General features: G+C 42.9%; 1 protein-coding gene across 1 annotated transcript; it reads right to left on the bottom strand.

Moving 5' to 3' along the window:
* Window positions 1–418: 418 nt before the first annotated feature.
* On the bottom strand, window positions 419–14,490 carry enc1 (ectodermal-neural cortex 1). Its single transcript, XM_083929634.1, has 3 exons — window positions 14,203–14,490; window positions 6,743–8,559; window positions 419–2,998 (listed from the first exon to the last, which is right to left on the bottom strand). The coding sequence occupies exon 2, from the start codon at window positions 8,551–8,553 to the stop codon at window positions 6,778–6,780; it is 1,776 nt and encodes a 591-aa protein (XP_083785760.1). The 5' UTR covers window positions 8,554–8,559; window positions 14,203–14,490; the 3' UTR covers window positions 419–2,998; window positions 6,743–6,777.
* Window positions 14,491–18,182: the final 3,692 nt, after the last annotated feature.

The raw sequence follows: 18,182 nt of genomic DNA, 5'->3' as shown, positions 1-18,182 counted from the left end.
AGGGGAGGCAGGTCAGGGAGGGAGGAGAATACAGAGAGGTGCTTTTAAAATTTCATGTTCTCCTCCAGCCCCCACAGTTTGCAGATAAAGGTTGCCATTGCCAAGGTGACGTGACAGTGAAAGGGAAAGTATCTGGCTGCATTTTGCCTGTTTTTTTTGTGTTTTTTTTTATGTGCAGGAAGCTTAGAAGCCAGAGGCATAGATAAGATGATTTCAGTCCCTCCTCCACAGAACAAAAGCTGCACGCATGATATACTGCCTTAAATACCTCAGGACACTTTGGCTGTATTCACTCCAAAGCTGCCTAAATATGCGAAACATGCAGTAATGAGAAAGCCCCCTACGCTATGCATTATTATCTCCCCACACCAAGACAAAGACGCAATGCTTTTACAGTCAAGAGGAAAAAACTCTTATGTTTATTAGCCATGAATTTCACATTGTGAAAAAAATCACATGTACAAAATAATGCCATAAAAAATAGAAATTAAACTCTTACATGACAAGAAGGCAAAAAAAAAAAAGAAAGAAAGAAACTGACGCACGTTGACAGCGTTTTCTGTCTAATTTACATCATTATGTGAAGCAAGATACTGTGCTCTACTCCGAGCCAGCTGGATCTCCAGATAAAACAGAGGATAAGTGGAGGGCAAGAGTAGAAATGGGAAATGCCACTCAGCAATTAGGTGCAAATTGAAGGGGCATTCATTACTCGCTGTTGCCGGGGAAACTTGGGTTCTATGGGAAAGAAATGCTCCCGTCTGATTGGTGGGGCCAGAGGCTGTGTTCAGCGGTTGGAGGAGGTCAATGTTATATAGCCCCGAGGGTCTCCATAGAAGTCTTGAAACTGCCAATAAAAGGAGGGCTTTTGGGTGGTTTAAGGGGCTGAGCAGGAATTCGCAGAGCTGTTTGCCAATTGATCCCCACAGATTTGTTTTTGTTGTATCATGAATCCACAAGAAGAGACGTTTGAAAAAAATATATACACGTTCCACCAAAGCATTACCTCTTATATTGAAATTCAACCGTAAAAGGCCAATGTTGTGGTCACTTAGACAGACGTACGGACAAAAACATTGATTAGAGTTAGCAAGTATTTTATATGCAAGTGTTTAAGACATTCTCTCTTTTTGGTCTTTAGGAACTTGCAATGTTTGTTTTTTTTATTCCTTTTTTTTTATGTGCATCATTGACACTATGGTGAAAAGCACTGCGGTGTCTGCCCTTATCAATGCACGGCTTACTGGATTCAACTCTCTCGACCTAAGGGTGGATAAGATTGAGGGTTAACACCCCTGAGAGCCAAGTTAGCACATGTGACAGTCTTCTCCAGCTGTCCCAAGGACAGCTGCAAAGACTGTCGCATTCTTAACCATGTCAGGGTTAGTTACTGGGTCACACACTGTTCCAGTTCCAGCAGTCTTATCTGTTTTATGGTTCATATCTTCTTTTTTTTGTTGGGGCCCTCAATGAGACATCTGGCTGAGAGAGCTTAAAGAGAATCTATCAGAGCTAAAAATGAAAATTTCTTTCAACTCCATTCAGTCTTCTTATTAGGCAGTGACCCCGTGGCCATAACTGCTTCACACCGTCAGTAACCCGAGCCATTCTTCCTCTTCCTCATCCACACTCTGAGAGGTTCACCTCTGTTCTCTTATTAAAAGAAGTTCCTCCTGGGAAAGACTGAACTGTGCAAAATGCAGCCCAACTGAAATCAACTAAAACAACACAACACCTGACCATGCATGACATAACCCGAACATACATTCACACAAGAACGCAGGCAGAGAGGAAATAAATAGGATTAAACATATAAACATAACAGATTAACCGTTGTCATATAAATTAAGACTACATTGCAGCGAATTTAGAAAAAAGGAACTGATTCATTCTCAGTTTAGGGTTAAGGTGTCAGGATTTCTGTGACCACGGAGAAGAGTTCATGCCAGTTTCACTGAATCACTATGAGTGGACATGCTCTACAGAGGGTTCAGCTATGACTCAGCAAGCGAGCAACTGCTTTTATCGGAACAACAAAAGCACAGTCGGTCTATTTTACAGCATTAAGTGTACAGCTGAAGGTGCCAGTGTTCTCTCCGAAGCGCTGAATACCGCACTGGGTTCGTTTGTTAACCGGCGCTCAGTGGGCGCTAATGCGTAGCTGCGAAACGGCAAACATGTAAGCGTGACCTCGAGGCACCTCGACCCCCACCGGTCACGCACAGATCCCCTCCGTCCTCCTCAACCTCAGCTGGTGTTGGTCGTCAACACCTCGTGGCTTGCAGTGACAGCAAACGGCCGAGGCCTTCATAACACTCGAAAGGTTTGTTTGTGTGTCCGAGCTGTGAGAAGCGCGTCTTTGAAAGAAGAAGACAAAAGATACGAGGGGGTCAAACAAAAGAGCTTATTAGAGGAGAGAAGGGGGGAGAGTTGCTCCTTCATCGTGCCTTTTATAAATCAGCTATATTCAGTCAAACTGCTCTAAAGCACACTAATCATTGCATTCTCCCTCCCTCAGTCTAAATAGAACATCCATCATGCTATACATTGCAGCCTCAATAAAAAGAGTTGTTTTTTTAGTAATCGAGAAAAACATCAATACAGATCCTCACAAGCCTGTCGTGACTAAATGGGAAAATGCAGGTTGTGTGATATGTTTGCAGTCCTCGTATGGCAGCATGAAAGCACAAGCCCCGTATACCAGATGTACACACGGTTGGAGTTTGTGCCTCATACAACAAGCAGCAGCAGCAGTTTGTTTGTTTGTTTGGTTTGTTTGCACGAGCTGTTGTACTCTACGCCTCAGCTTCCCTCCCGGAAACGAGAGACGACATCATTTCCAGTAAAGTGTCCAGCTTTCGTCCGGTTTCTGCATCTTTTTGCGACATCAAGATGAATGCGGGTGTCTGTACATCACTGCTCAGTGTCTCTTTTTAGAGGAAGATAATGTGTGCGTCTTCACAGTTGGAGTCCAGTAGATGATGCAAAACAGGGAAATCTGAGGGAGAGAAAAGAATAGCTTGTTAAATGGGCAATTAAGACTAACAACAGTGTAAAGGTTCAGGCTTCAAGCTCCTGGATCACCTCACGACCTTCCTGATTTGTTAGTTTCTGCGTTCTTTACATTGTAAAAGTATTGCTCACGTATCCCCTGCTAGACTGATAGATCTGGTAAATCCACCTTCTCGGTTTCTTCAGTACAGCCCTTCGTCATGCTTCCTATCCCTCTCTCAGCCTACTACAGTTTTCACATCTGAGTGTGTCTTACTCACAATTTCACTCTGACCTTTCCATTTTTAAAGCCGTTACTTAACACTAGTGCAGCACCCGTTCAGAACATGCCTCCTTGTCCTCTGGTTGTTTGGATGAGTGGTTCTCGAGAAAGCAAACACTCGAGACTGTGCTTCCTTGGGTCCTGAGCAATACACTTTCCATGACATATATGCATCCCTTGGCAATGCTCGAGTATACACATTGTAGACTACTTCCTGGAACAAAACCTTTCATTCTGAAAGTTACATTGCTAATGATTGAAATGTTTGAGTTTGCTACACTGTCCAGTCTCTCTTTCATCATTTTTTCCTGAATATACTGCAGATAGAGGCATGCGGCGTTGTAACAACTTAAAGGGGTCCCCTCTAAATACACTACAGAGTGTACATAACGCACTACTATTAAATGTGTCCAGCAGATCTAAAGAGCTGGCACTTGACGCTGCACTTCCTCGGGTCCTCACCAATACACCCGCCAAGTGTGAAGTTGATCGGATGAACGGTTGTCGGGGAAAATCGAAGGACATTCAAACAGAGAGACACTTTTAGTTAGATGTACTTTATCTGTACAGCACACATGGTTACAAACTTGGCAGCCCTCCTATGTGTCTAATGTGAATATAATATAATCAGCTATCTCTGTTTGGACATGGGTCATTCCCTTGCTGTCGTTGCCAGAGGACGTACATGTAATAAGTGAATAAGTAAAACCTTGAAGAGAACTTTCTACCCGATAGTTATTTGAGTGGGGGAAATATGTCTGAATTTATAAATCAAAGGAGTTTTGAGAGCATTTATACATTTGGGGTCATATGCTTATTTGCTTTGTTGCCGAGGGTTTGATGAGAAGATTGATACCAGTCTCATGCCCATACACTAAATATGAAGCTACAGAGTCCATGCTAAGCTTCATATTTAGCAAACAGACATGAGTCGTATTGATCTTCTTCGAGAAAATCGAGCGTATTTCCCAAAATGTTAAATGCACATGTAATACGCCGTGCTGCTTTCCTTTAACTGGAAACCATTTAAACTGCCACACTGCCATGGGAATTGGAAACATGATGAAGCTGATCAGGTTACTAAAGTAGACTTAAGTGTATGTAGATACTGGCGTATTTGTTGTGATGCTACATTAGTTCATTTAGTCACATTCTTGGATTGTCTGGGAAACAAATCCAGGCTATATAATAATATAGTAATGAGTAATGTGACACAATTCTGCAATTCCGGTTTCTGTAATATAGTTATAAGCTGTAGTTTAAAAGTTACATATATATATATATATGGCCTTCAAGCTGCAGCTCAGTTCAATTCATTATACCATTCTAGCAAACAATACATGCCTGTATTTGTTTTTGTAAGTTTTCTTTTAAATATCTCAAATCACCAACAGTCCAACACTGTATGTAACATACTGTATAATACAGCTGTGTTATCAACATCAAGGAACTTATTGAGAAATACTGCATTATTTCATTTAGTCAGCACCTACTAAACGCTTTGCCAAGGGGGAAAAAAAAGGAGAAATGGCAGACAAGTTCGAATTGTTCCCCTGGGAAAAAACCCAGAGAGAAGTTCTTTCTCTCACAGCTACAATCTCCTTCTGTGAGGTCTAACATACTTCCTTCCCCTTTCATTCCTAAACATTCAGCCTTCTTTTCCATTCCTCCACATTTCTTCTTTTCACCGCGTTCAGTGAGTAGACTGTCAGTTGCCATGACAGGCAGGCGCCCCAAAAACAAATTCTGTATTAAATTAGTGGCAGGATTATATCCTTCAGTGAGCACTGTGTTGCATTGGCTTAGAGATAGTCCAAAACTTCAGTCTATTCTCTCCTTTTCAGAGATGAGTCATTGAAAATAAGGGGAATAATAAGTCTTAACAAATATTTCATCCTGTGGAGAGGAGGAACATCACTGTATTGCAGCAGTGAAGCTGCTCTGAGCTGCTTCCTGGCATTATCAAATGGGAAAGTACACTGTGCTGGACAGCTGGGGAGTCACTCTACTTCTCTCCTTGGCTTTCTCAGAAGCTGAGGGCCCCCAGCCATTTCAATAAATACAGCTAAATGAAAAGGACTGTCTGCATGGGTATATGTGGGGGCATCGGTGTAGGGTGTAGCGGTTGTGTGATGTGATGTGATCATGAGCCTGCAGCATGCAGCATGCAGAAAGATCAGTTTTGCCAGCTGACTACCCATGCTCCACATGAGTCTGGCTTGTTTATCATCAGAGCAGGGTTAGAATGAGGTAAAGAAGACATACATGAAGGCAGAGGAGACTGTAGAGTTCAACAGGAAATTTCCAGAACGAGGCCATAACTATCGAGGACGATGTGTGTCTGACTGAGCTGTAGGGGGTAGCACTGAGTGCTCTCTAACCCTACAACACTCCCTCCTCACTTCCTCTGCTGCCACTTCTCTAAGTCACCTCTACTTGGAACTCATGATGAATGGTTTCCGACACTGCGTGAGACGCCGGCTGCCTTCCCTCTCACCCAGCTGAAGACCATAACCTCGTCAAAGGAAGGCGACTGAGAGTGGATTAGCCTCGCCATGATGTTGTAGCCTGCTGGTGTGGGCTTGTCTAATTGGCAAACCCCCTTTTCCCTCTTAGAGGGATTTCCCCCACAGGAGCAATAAAAGTATCCTATTCTCTTTCAATTACCCTCTCTGTCCTTCGGCCCATCCCCACACTCACATAACTCACTTAACTAACGCACACAAGCCCCTATCAATCCCCCCACCCTCCCTCCTCTAGTGCTCCTCCCTCGCTTCTTCTTTGAAGACGAGTCAGCATTTCTCTTATTCTGAAAATCTGAAATCCTAAGAGACGATACATATCAGAACCCGATCAATACCGGATATCACAGATTGTCAGTATGGGCATTTATGTTAAGAGATTTTCACATATAAATTGCAGCACGTTCATGTTTTATGGTTTGCATTTTTCTATATTTTGAATCTCTTTATCTCTATATCATGGGCTTTAATCAATTTACAAATCCAAGAGTAAATGCATTAAACATACAACCAGATATCAACGTTTTACAGACGGTTAAAGGAAAAGAAGAAGGTGCAACTTTCACGATACAAAGCGTATTCCACCGATTTAGCATCGCCCTCCTAAAGCCTCGTCAAACTCTCTTTGGACTGTTTTTTAAAATCTATTTTGATGCAGCAAAAAAGATTTTATTCCATTCTCCTACCATGTCAAGACCTGCCACCTACAATACCCACAATTCCACTCGAGCACCAACAGCTTGGTTGGATATTTGGTTGTGTTATGCTACTAGAGGCTAATGTAGCCTCAAGACGCTAGCCTCAAGCAGAGATAGAGTGAGTTACAGAGATCTGGTAAGCTCACTTCTTGCTCTTCAACTTTTACTTCATACAACTTGTTTCACATATGCAGTAGTATTCCCCAAGACCTATAAACAGACAAAGAGAAATGAGAGGTCAAACTTACCTCATGGAAAGGGTGTAGGTAGAGGTTTTGGGGGCTCAAGCAGGCAGGTGTTTCCAGGTGCTGACGAAAGCAGTGGGGATGAGCGAGTATGGCACAGTAGTGATGCTGTTCCAAGCATCCAGTGTGGGGTCATAGCAGTCCAGAGTTTTACACCGCTGTGTGCCAAAGTACCCACCCACCACATACAGTTTGTTCCCCGACGCCACAGCCTGGCAGCTCATGCGCTTGGCCGTCACATCGCCCACTTTAGTCCACTGGTAACTCTCACTGCTGAACTTATAGGCTGAGCATGCTGAGAACTCTGTATCTCCGCCCATGACAAATATCTGGTTTCCCAGCACGGCAGCAGCTGTGTAGCGCCACGGCTGTGGGCAGGATGCGGGCACAGACCATCGGTTCTCCTGCGGATCGTAGCACTGCACCTTGGGCAGCTTGTCGTGGGTGACGCTGGTTCCTCCAAAGGCAAAGAGCTTGAGTTTGACGCTGACCACTGCTGCATTGCTCACACCCTCTCTCAAAGGAGCCACCATGGTCCACTTGTTTGCCACTGGGTCAAACTGCTCCACCTGTTTGAGTGACACAGACGGAGAAGCTGGGAGGCAGCCAGTTGCTGCCGTGTGACCTCCAACCACATAAAGGCAGTGTTTCAGCTCTGCAGAGCCATGGCCAAACCTGGCAATGAGCATGGGTGCTGCCTTTGACCATTCCTCGTGGACGGTGTCGTAGACCCACACATCTTTAGACACACCATTTTCTGAGCCTCTACCACCAGTGATGTACACCTTACAGCCAATGGCGCAGGCGCTGAACTCTTTTCTAGGACTGGGAATGTCGGCCTTGGGGATGATCTCTTTGGCTTTCTGGTCCACCAGGTACAACTTGTCACACATGAAAGTCTGCCCACCCAGAAGAAACAGAGCATGACTGGTCTTTCTTGGTCGAGCACATGGGCTGTTAACGACACCATCATTCTGCAGGATCTTCAGCTTACAGCGGATGGCTTCATCCACCAGCTCCTTGCTCTTGGGCTTTGCGTTGATCAGCTCTTCTGTAGAAACGTTCTCCATTAGAAAGATGGCAGGCAGCAGGGCCAGACGGACCGTTCTCAGGAGCTCTGGAAGGTGGCAGTGCCTCTTTTCCAGGTCATAGTTGGTCCAGTTAAGGGCAGCTTCATAAACCAGTCTCTCATCTTCTGTCTCTAGCTCCTCATGTGACAAAAGCTGCACCACCATATCTTTGGGCAGTTGGAGGAAGTCCTCTGTCTTGCAAATAGTGGGAAAGTTGCTGAGGCACATGCCCCAGGATAGCTCTGACAGCTTGGTACACTGGTGGGCGTCAGACAGCAACAGCATGCCAAGGCAGTTAGTTGGGTGAAGGTTTCTCTCTAGGAATTCAGCACAGGCATCCCGGATGTCCTGAAACTCAAGCATGTCCCCAGCCTCCAAAAGTGACTCTGCGTTCTCCTCATTGATGACCACACGTGATGAGTACGCATAATCCAGCAGGAGTTCTAAAACCTCGGGGTGGATGGAATCACGGAAGTCAACCTCGCTGGCCTGGCTTTCCCTTAGCCCGCCGCTGAACATGGCCTCAAAGTAGCGGCTGCAGGCAGCCAGCACTGCACGATGGCAGGGGAAGGAGCGGCTACCGGCATGAAGCAGGACGTCTGTGAAAAGACGTTGCTGCCGCAGCGAGTTGAGGTGCATGAGGACACTGTCCGCATAGGAGGACTTGTGGAACAGGTAGATGTTCATGGAGCCAGTGCTGGCTCGTGATTTCCGGTTCTCATGGACGCACACGGACATTTTCATTGAATCCTGAAAAAAGAAAGACAAGAAAAATCTCTCTTTAATGAAGTTCATATTTAAAGTGCATTAAATCAGATTCTAAAATGTTTTGCTGAGGAAATGGTTGGTATGAGACAGTGCAGGTTGTAGATTATTGTTCATGCAGGTTTTGTCTATCTGTCTATGAATTCTCACTCCTCTTTAAGGTTTATTGCTTCAAGTGTCTGCTCTCATAAATGTGAGATGTTAGCAAATGCAAGTTTCCAATCATTTTGAAATCCAATAAATTGTTGCCTTTGATGTACCAAGAAGAAAAGAGCCTTCTATTAAACAGTCACTCAAATCAATTCAACCTGCTTTTGTGAGAAGACCTGAGAGTTAAGCTTAAGCATCATAATAATGAGTTTTCTGTCAAGCTTTCTTGAAGGATAGAGTAAAAAGGGAAATGTTATAAGAACTGTGTTTCAATCTCCATTTAAATACCCTGAAGTGTTATAGTGGCCTAGCTTTCCTTAGTAAATTGTATACTCAGCCATGACTTCTGTGTCTGATGTTGATGTTGAAATATTAAATTTTGCAGTCCTACCAAAGCATAATGAATGATGTGCAATTATGGTGAGTATTACAATTCTTCCCAAGAGATAGAGAGACATTAAGCAAGACCTCCAGTGATTACATATTGCAAAACAGCACACCCCTGGGAGTTATGAAGGTCAAGTAGATAACAATTGTCTTCTCACAGATACCATGAGGCTTTTCTACTTTCAACCCAAAGCAGCACTAATCTCCCTCTTTTAGAGATACCATGATTTACAAGTTAGAGTCCCTTTGTAGAGCTCTTTCAGAAAAGATCAAAGAAAGAGACAGCAGGACTCTTTTAAGCCCCTGCGTAATGTACAGAATTTACTCTACAGCCCTCCAGAAAGTCACAGCTCCCGTCTTCACTGTCCTTGCCCTGTCCTCGCTCAGAGCGCACATTCATTCCACACAATTTCCCAACATGTCAAGCGCCTCCCTCACTCCGTTTCCAGAGGTACAGAGTCACTGTCTGACCTAGTAAATCCATTGCTGCCAGATTCTTTGACCAGGCTTGCAGGCATTAATGATTTAAGAAGTGATCATAGATTCCTTAACCTTAAGATTTAACCGTTATAACAGTAATGCTCGATCCTATTCAGTTTGCCCCAAATCTGTATTTTTAATATTAAAACGGACATAAGGTGGTTGTAGCATGCTTGCTGTGAGGTGCAACTGTGATCCTCTTGAATTCAGTTAAAATTAAATTAAATTATGAAAAGTTTCAGGACAAAAAATAATGAAAACATCCAGAAAACTTTAATTTAAAATAGCCAACTTCCTGCAGAGCTTTGAAGAGAGTGCTAACATGCAATAGACATTGTGCATTTGTCTGTCACAATTGTTATCCATCGTAACTGACCTAAGTCAAGCTGACCACAGCTGACATGTTTCTCTGTCAGTGAGAACAAGTACGAACCAACAGGTCGTGCTGGTTTGATTCTAAAAAGAAAGGTTTTGGATGAACAACCACTTCAAGACTTGTAGAGTTCAAAAGTCCTGCGGTATCAAAAACAATTCCAGCTACAGAGAGGAGAGGACGGTTTCAATTTTCCGTAAGTTGCATCATCTGCTCCAGAAACTTCAGAAGGCTGTTTCATGAATACACAATCAGGTGTGAAGCCTGCACACCAAGAAAAGTCCAATGGGGTTTTTCTGGTGGGCGGTGGGCACCTTTTGGCTTCAACAGAACTGTATTGTTCCGGTTCCAGTACATTCCAGTTAAACTAACTCTCCAAACCAGCTGCTACCCAGACACCCAGCTTGCCTGTTTTGGTGCAGCTGTCAATGGAGAAAACACTAACTGTTTTAGTACAAGGTATTTAAACTACTCGCACTGCATTCCAGACTAAGCCTTAAAAAAAACCAGGAGCCAAAACTGAAACCAGGTGAGAGAGCTTGTAAGGGATGGAAGATACCCTTTTCTAATTCTATGTTAAGTGCCTGTGTGTGTGACTGCTTCATAAATTACTTATGTCTATTTCTTCTCAGGTTCTTTGTACTGTGCAGCCAATATGATAGGTTTCATGTTTTTAGCCATGCTAACAACATGGCCTCAGGGATGACAATGTAAGTCAGTCAGTCTGCCACTTTGGTCCACCCATCTCAATAAATATTTCATGGATTAACAGCCATGGTTCCCAGAGGATGGCGCTTAAAAACGTTGGTAACCTGTTTACTTTTGTCCAGAATGATCATGAGGTTCACAGTTCTGGTTTTGAGTGTCAACCACTGTTAGATGGATTGCCAGGAAATTCATGTTCCCCTTGGGATGAACTGTAGTCACTTTGGTCCCCCCGTGACGACAACATTTCGATTTGTCCAAGACAGTTAACACGCCAAACTAAGATGGTACACATAGACTTCCCACCTGCTCAACATAGTAATGTTAGCATTGTCATTTTGAGCATGTTAGCATGCTGATGTTAGCATTGAGCTCAAAGCACTGCTGTTCTTCAGTATGGCCTCACAGAGCCACTAGCATAGATGTAAACCATGTCAAAGAAAACTCTGGTTTAATGTTGAAACTAAAATATTTGTATACATTTAACATGATTGAATGAAGCAAAAAAAAGACGTCTGTGAAACGTTTTGAAAGGAAACAAAACATCGGTAAATGCTTCACTAGTGTTCTCGTGGCTCTTGGGATTAGATTCCACTTGAAAGTATTATCATACTGTAACAACAGGAAGAACATTATTTATCACAACTTCATTAAATACAAAACCAACTGCAACCTTGGTTCAACAGGATTTATTGCATTCCAGCACTGACCGAACTGGCAACCTGTCATCTTGTGGCCTCTGGCTCAGCTATAATGAGAATATCTAAGCCTGCTCTTTCACCTGACACACACACACACACACACACACACACACACACACACACACACACACACACACACACACACACACACACACACACACACACACACACACACACACACACACACACACACACACACACACACACACACACACACACACACACACACACACACACACACACACACACACACACACACACACACACACACACACACACACACACACACACACACACACACACACACACACACACACACACACACACACACACACACTAATTGGAAGTTGTAATGGCTTGATTTGAATAAGTGGCCCTAATAGATCAAGCACTACATCGGAGAGGTTGCAGATACTAATAATTAGCAAGTTAGTAAATATAACCTTCAGTAGCTAACAGGTACATAAACACTTCAATTAGTCCGACAGGAAGCCAGTGGAACAGTCGAGAACAAATACGCAGATATGATGCTAATAAAGACGTATGCAATTATGCATCACTAAAGATGTTCTGCATCTTATCAAACAAGTTGTCCTTGGATGAACGAGTCCGCTCATACACACAGTCAATGAGGGAGAGCTGAACAAAGGCAAGAAGAGACAGATACTTATACCATTTGCATATTAAAGGATAAAGCCTGGATTAGCAACTAAACCTGCAGGTCCTGAAAACCCAGTGTTCATCTATTTGTAATTTAAATTGCAAAGTGTCCTTTGTTACTAACGCGCTTGTCCCCAACATCTGTCCAGTGAGGACGGTATATTACTGTACGCCAAACCTACAGAATCTACTCGGATTGTTTCAATTAAGATGATATTTTTCTTACACGGACTAGTGTGAGAAACTACACCACACATCCCTCTGGGTTTAAACCCCACACCTGTAACAGCCGTGTAACTTTAATCTGCTTGTTCACAGTGAACACTGTTACAGCGCGTGGGCTGAGGGTAACGCGTCACTGTGAAATTCCTGACACTTACTCTGCGGGAACAATTAATCGATTAGACATTGTTTTATTCAACACGCACTCGTTCCAGCCTTTAAAAATGTGACACTTTGCTGCTAAAATTGGTCTGGAAATGAAAAGTGAATATCTTTGGATTGTTAGTGGGAAAAAATAAACCAATTGAAGAAGACACCTTAAGCTTGAGGAAGTTGTGATCGACATAATTCACATTTTCTGTCATTTTATAGCCCCAAATTACAAAGTCATTCAAGAAAAAGATCCGTAAGTGATTCCAAATTGAAAATAATTGTTAGCTGCAGCACATAAATCCTCACTACATGTCTTTGAACTTGTCGGAGGACAGGCAGTAACTTTAAGATTTGAAAGATTTTGGTTTCCTCAGCTTGATTTATTGGTGGTTTTAGAGTTGACTTAGAATTTACATAACTGAGGAAATACAGTATGATTAACTTAACAAGCTTATACAGTATATTCACTTTAATCTCAACTGGTGATAGTGTTAACAGGGAAGAGAGTTCATTAGGACTGGTTATTTAGCACCGTGAAGGGGATTTGCACGTTCATTGAGAGTATAACTTAGATATAACTTCACTGAAACCATCACATAAAAATAGGACAAACAAAAGATGTATATTGATCATTGATCGGTCGTTTCATCATTTAAAAATCTCAAACATTCTCTGCCTCTGCTTCTCAAATGGGAGGATTTGCTGCTTTTTCTTTGTCTCATGACACAATAACCTGACAATAACTGACAAGCAGTTTGAAGAAGACATTTATTTTTGTGATGGGCATGTTTTAGACTAAACTATTAATTAATTGCTGATTACATTTAGACGCAGCGCTAAAAGCAATCATCAAAAATGTCATGTATATTTCAGCTTGTCCTTGGTCGCAGGGTATTTTTTTGTCACAGGAACAGAGTCGGTACATTCACACCAGCCTGCCCGAGAGGAAGAAAATATGCCAGCAATGTGAGAGTGAGCGGTCGGCTGGATGGCTGTGAGAGTTGTCATTCTCATCCCTTTCACACAAAACAGATCCACAGACACATAACAGGAAGGCATATACATGCCACACTCACAAAGCACACAGTACAAAAAAAAAGAAAAGGCAAGCACATGCTGCCTCTGGACTCTATAGCTGAGGCCTGGCTGGCTGCAGTCTGTTTAAAATCATTGCCAGGTGTTCACAGTCAACCATGGGCTCAGGAAGAGGGATCGGTTAGAGGGACTTCAAAAGTAAATACCAGGCTTATGTGGACCGGTCCTGTGCATCTGCCACATGGGGGGAAAAGAGACAAAAAAAAGGAACAAGATGCAGAAACCAAAGGACACACAGCATCCATCGATCTGCGTGTCTGCATCAATCTTAATCTCACAATTATAGTCTCTCCCCAGCTGTCCACACACACACACACACACACACACATCTGAGAGAGGTGATTAAACCAAAGCACTGCCACTTCGAAAATAACGTTTGTCACCAAGAAGAGCGCGTCACACCTTTTAAAATGTCAAACATCTCGAGCACGCACGAGTATGCAGGGGACAAGGTGCCCAGGAGAGCACAAAGGGGAGATGTTGTAAAAAAAATAAGAAACTCAATACACTATAGCAATAACAGAATATTGGCACAATCAAGGAATGTCAACAATCTTTTGTCCATTCGCCCGTTTTCTGTTGCGCTTTCTCTGCCACACCACCGGAGTTTTCCATCATCAGGGGATCAGACAGGGATGCTGTGACTATACAACCATCTCTTAATAAGCTAGAATAGAGGTGATGATGTATTGTTATATTTACCTCTTTGGGTGAAAGCAGGAGTTCAATTGAGTCCGCGGTATCCCTCGAACATGCCACTTCTGAGAGAGCCACGATGCAAGCCTTGCGCTCCGGGGAGTGGAACAACTCCTTGGGTTATTTCCCGAAATGCCTTCGGATGATCGGCGAGGATGAGGCCGTTTTTTCTCTGACAACACTGTCTGCAAATTCCGGAAATACTATATTTAAAGGGAGGCCCGCGCGTAAAACAAAACGTGCTTTTTTCTTTAGTGTAAAGGATGAGATGTTTGGAGGCGTTCCTCCAGCGCGGCTGCTCTGCTCCTGTGTGACGGTCCTCCGCCTGCGCTCCCAGTCCTCTCTCGCTCAACTCAATGGGTGTGTTTACAATGAGAGGGGGAGGAGGACCGTCACCCAGCGCAGGAGAGAGAGAGAGAGAGAGAGAGAGAGAGAGAGAGAGAGAGAGAGAGACACACACACTATGCAAAAAGATCTCCCAAGGCTGGAGTTTCCTCCCACACAAAAACAAACACACACATCCCATCACCATCTGATTTAGATCCACAATATTGCAGAGGCCTCTACTCCAATTTGGCAACTTTAGTTAACCCACTAGTTGCTTTCTAGCTGTGCTGTAAGAATCTATTCAATTTCAATACAATTTTATTTACAGTGTCAAATCATGACAAAAGTTATCTCTGGACACTTTACATACGGAGTAGGTAAAGACCACACTATGACTTATTTACGGTTTACATAGACCCAACAATTCTCCCATAAACACACAGTGACGATGAAAACCTTCCCTATAACAGACAGGAACATGGAACAGACCCAGCTCTGTGGAGGACGGACATCTGTCTGCACCGGTTGGGGAGGAAGAAAAGGAGAGAGAAAGAGAGGAAAGACAGACAGATGGACAGAGGGAGAGAAAGAGAGACAGTCCCAGAGATGCAAGCAACCACAAAAGTAACAGTAACTATAATAATATCTATAGTAATGTGACTATGACTTATATGTTATGGCAGCTAAAATAGAATAGTAGAAACAAGCAAAGCTAAGGTGACAGAGTATGACAATGATAATTATGGTGGTAAATATGATCAATGATGAGTAGTGGTAAAAACAGCTGTGATACAGTGATATATTGCTGATGTTTTTATGGCTACACATTTTCTAATTTATAAAACTAATGATAGTATATAAGGGTAATAACAGCAGCAGGAAGTGTCATGCAGGACCCCGGCAGCAGGCACCACCACGACCAGCAGAGACCTGCGAGACGGTTCCACAGGAACCAACTCCCAAGGCTACTTTAAAAGTAACCTACAACAATTACAAGTAAAAGACCTGCACTGAAATCCCAGAGGTATTAGTCTATTGGCAGAGGAATGTAGTCTACTTAAAAAGTAAAAGTAGATACTCCACAGAAAAGTAGGCCCTGTGATGTGACAGATAACGGTGCTATAGCATTTACTGTTGTTTCTGGTCAAAGGTTGGTTTTGGGTTCATCCAGTGGTGTAGTGGAGGGTGTACGCAGGTATGCAGAGTATACCCGCCTCTTTTTCTGGAAGTTTACAGGACAACCACCTATCAGCCAAAAAGACACCGGGATGTATAGGCGTATAGTATAAAAAAACTCTAATTTGCAATAATTGTGCTGGACATATTTTTGCACCACAACACATGCAAGTTTACCCACTCCCTTCGTGGTTACATACTCATCTACCTAGCAGTGCCCCCAGCTCATGAACTTACACTACACCAGTGGTTTTAACTACTTTATATATGGTCTAGTGCAGTGGTTCCCTCCCTGGGGGCAGGGCGCTCAGAACAGGTCCTCCAGGATTGAGGAGCAGGTTTGGGTGGTGTACAGGTCAAACAAACACCGAACTTTCACCCACGAGACTGCGGCTCCTGCTCCATCCATGTCCCGCGTGTCACTGTAGATACGATATAAATGCACTTATTTTAGTTATAACCACAATCTTTACCTAACCATAGCCAGGTGGTTATGTCGCCTAAACATAACCAATAGTTTTAGTCAGTTCACAATATAAACACAAGTTCCCCATGTTGAAAACAGTGACCAAGAGTGTCATGCATGTGTTGCACAGTGCATGTGACGCACAGTGCACTGACAAGTGACACCACAGAGTCCTGATAATACAGCAGCATGTGACGTGAGCATGCCACAGGATAACATTTAGGCAACACTTAGAGGAATATGCATCAACAATCATGGCATGATCATATCAACACTGACCTGTTTAATTGGTTTTGTTATTTCATCTTTAGTCGTGTTTTGTTTTTACATGTGAAACTTGTACGTTTTATGCTGCTGTCTTTAAATCTCAGTGGGAATATTGTGGTTAAATAAAAGGTTAATACAAAAGAAATACAAAGTACAGGGGCCGTTCTGCCTGATGAGCACTTTTCTTTTGAAACAATTTATTGAATTTTTCTCCTGTTCTTTTACTGAAATATTGAATACAGATATTTGTAATGGGGTATTCTATAGGTTCACGGTCTTAAATTATCATGTGCACTGTGACGCAGAGCACACCGTCACCAGTTTTGCACACATGGCACCACGCACTTTAAACTGAGTATGATTACATATGCACTTTAATAATTGCACAGACACTTTAAGAAGAGCAACCGCACTTTATTGGAGATTTGCACAATACATTTTAACATTTTTAGACATTTGTATTGAAATGGTTGCCATATGTATTGAATGTTTGTCACCATGTTTGTTGTCCTTTGCTGGGTCTTGGGGTTGGCTGTGTGGGCCGCGCAGCTCAACCTGGAGCAGAGGCACATGGGGTTAAACTTGCAGATGAAATGTGTAAGTTGCTTAATTGAGAAGCTAAGAATGAGTATTGTGTTGCTCCATAAGTGTGTGGGGAATAAATCAAGTGTGTTGTGTACTCACCAGCCTGTTGTCTTCAGGGTGTGCAGGCAAAAGTCTTCCCCAGGAAACAGACGCCGCTTATATAGTTCCGGGCAAGGCCAAGTGTAAATTGGTGTGGGGACGGTGTGTGCATTGTATTTTAGGGAGGGTAATATGAAGTGTATTGGTGTATTTTCTGTTAGTGGACGGAGAGTAGGATGTATATAGGTCACAGAGGAGGAGGTGTGTGTATATACAGAAATAAAAACAATGGTGGGTTAAACATGTTTTAGGCAGGGGTTCCCGGGGAATGGATTCTTCCGGGGTAATGGGTTGACACACTTTAAATAGGCGCCATTTTGGCAACCTGGGGATCTGTTGGCTGGTGGCACTGATGTGCATATACTGTTTGTAGAGAGCGATGAATAAAAGAACCGCCTTGGTGGCCCACCTCAAACCTTGCCTGTGGATCATTTGTTGGCTGTATCATCCAGCTGCAATTGTGGTCATGCTCACATGCACATCATCAAGCATTGAACGGCAATACAACGATCTTAGGTCTCAGGCTCCTTCCAACAGAGCTGATAAATGTATAAAAAAAAGGAATATCACAAAAAAGTGAGAATCTCAACACAAAGTGCATGTTAAGATAAGGAATAAAACACAACATAAAAAAGTCATAGAAATAAACAGGAATGTATGCACATTAAGGGTAATAATGTCTATGTACAGAGGTGTAAACTGAAATATAGTAAATGTAATATGCATAATGAAACGTATAAGTGTCAAGTGTGCTGCTGGACCAGCTATAGAGTGTTGCACGTGTTACTACTTTTACGTTTTTTTAAGAAAATGATCTAAATACGCTTTTCAACATCGCTCTTTTGTCTTCAAAGCAAAGAAAATGATCTAAATACGCTTTTCAACATCGCTCGTTTGTCTTTAAAGCAAAGAAAATGATCTAAATACGCTTTTCAACATCGCTCTTTTGTCTTTAAAGGAAAGAAAATGAACATCATGTCGTATCCCACGTGTGCGCAGATGCTCTGTCTAGATTCCATCATGTGAAAAGCTCTGTAGCAAAAGTGCAGGTTGACTTGTGCAGGTT

This window comes from Echiichthys vipera (assembly GCF_963691815.1).
Source record: "Echiichthys vipera genome assembly, chromosome: 16".
Lineage (NCBI taxonomy): Eukaryota > Metazoa > Chordata > Actinopteri > Perciformes > Trachinidae > Echiichthys > Echiichthys vipera.
Note: the sequence above shows the minus strand (reverse complement) of the source record. Positions and strands in the feature narration are given on the sequence as shown.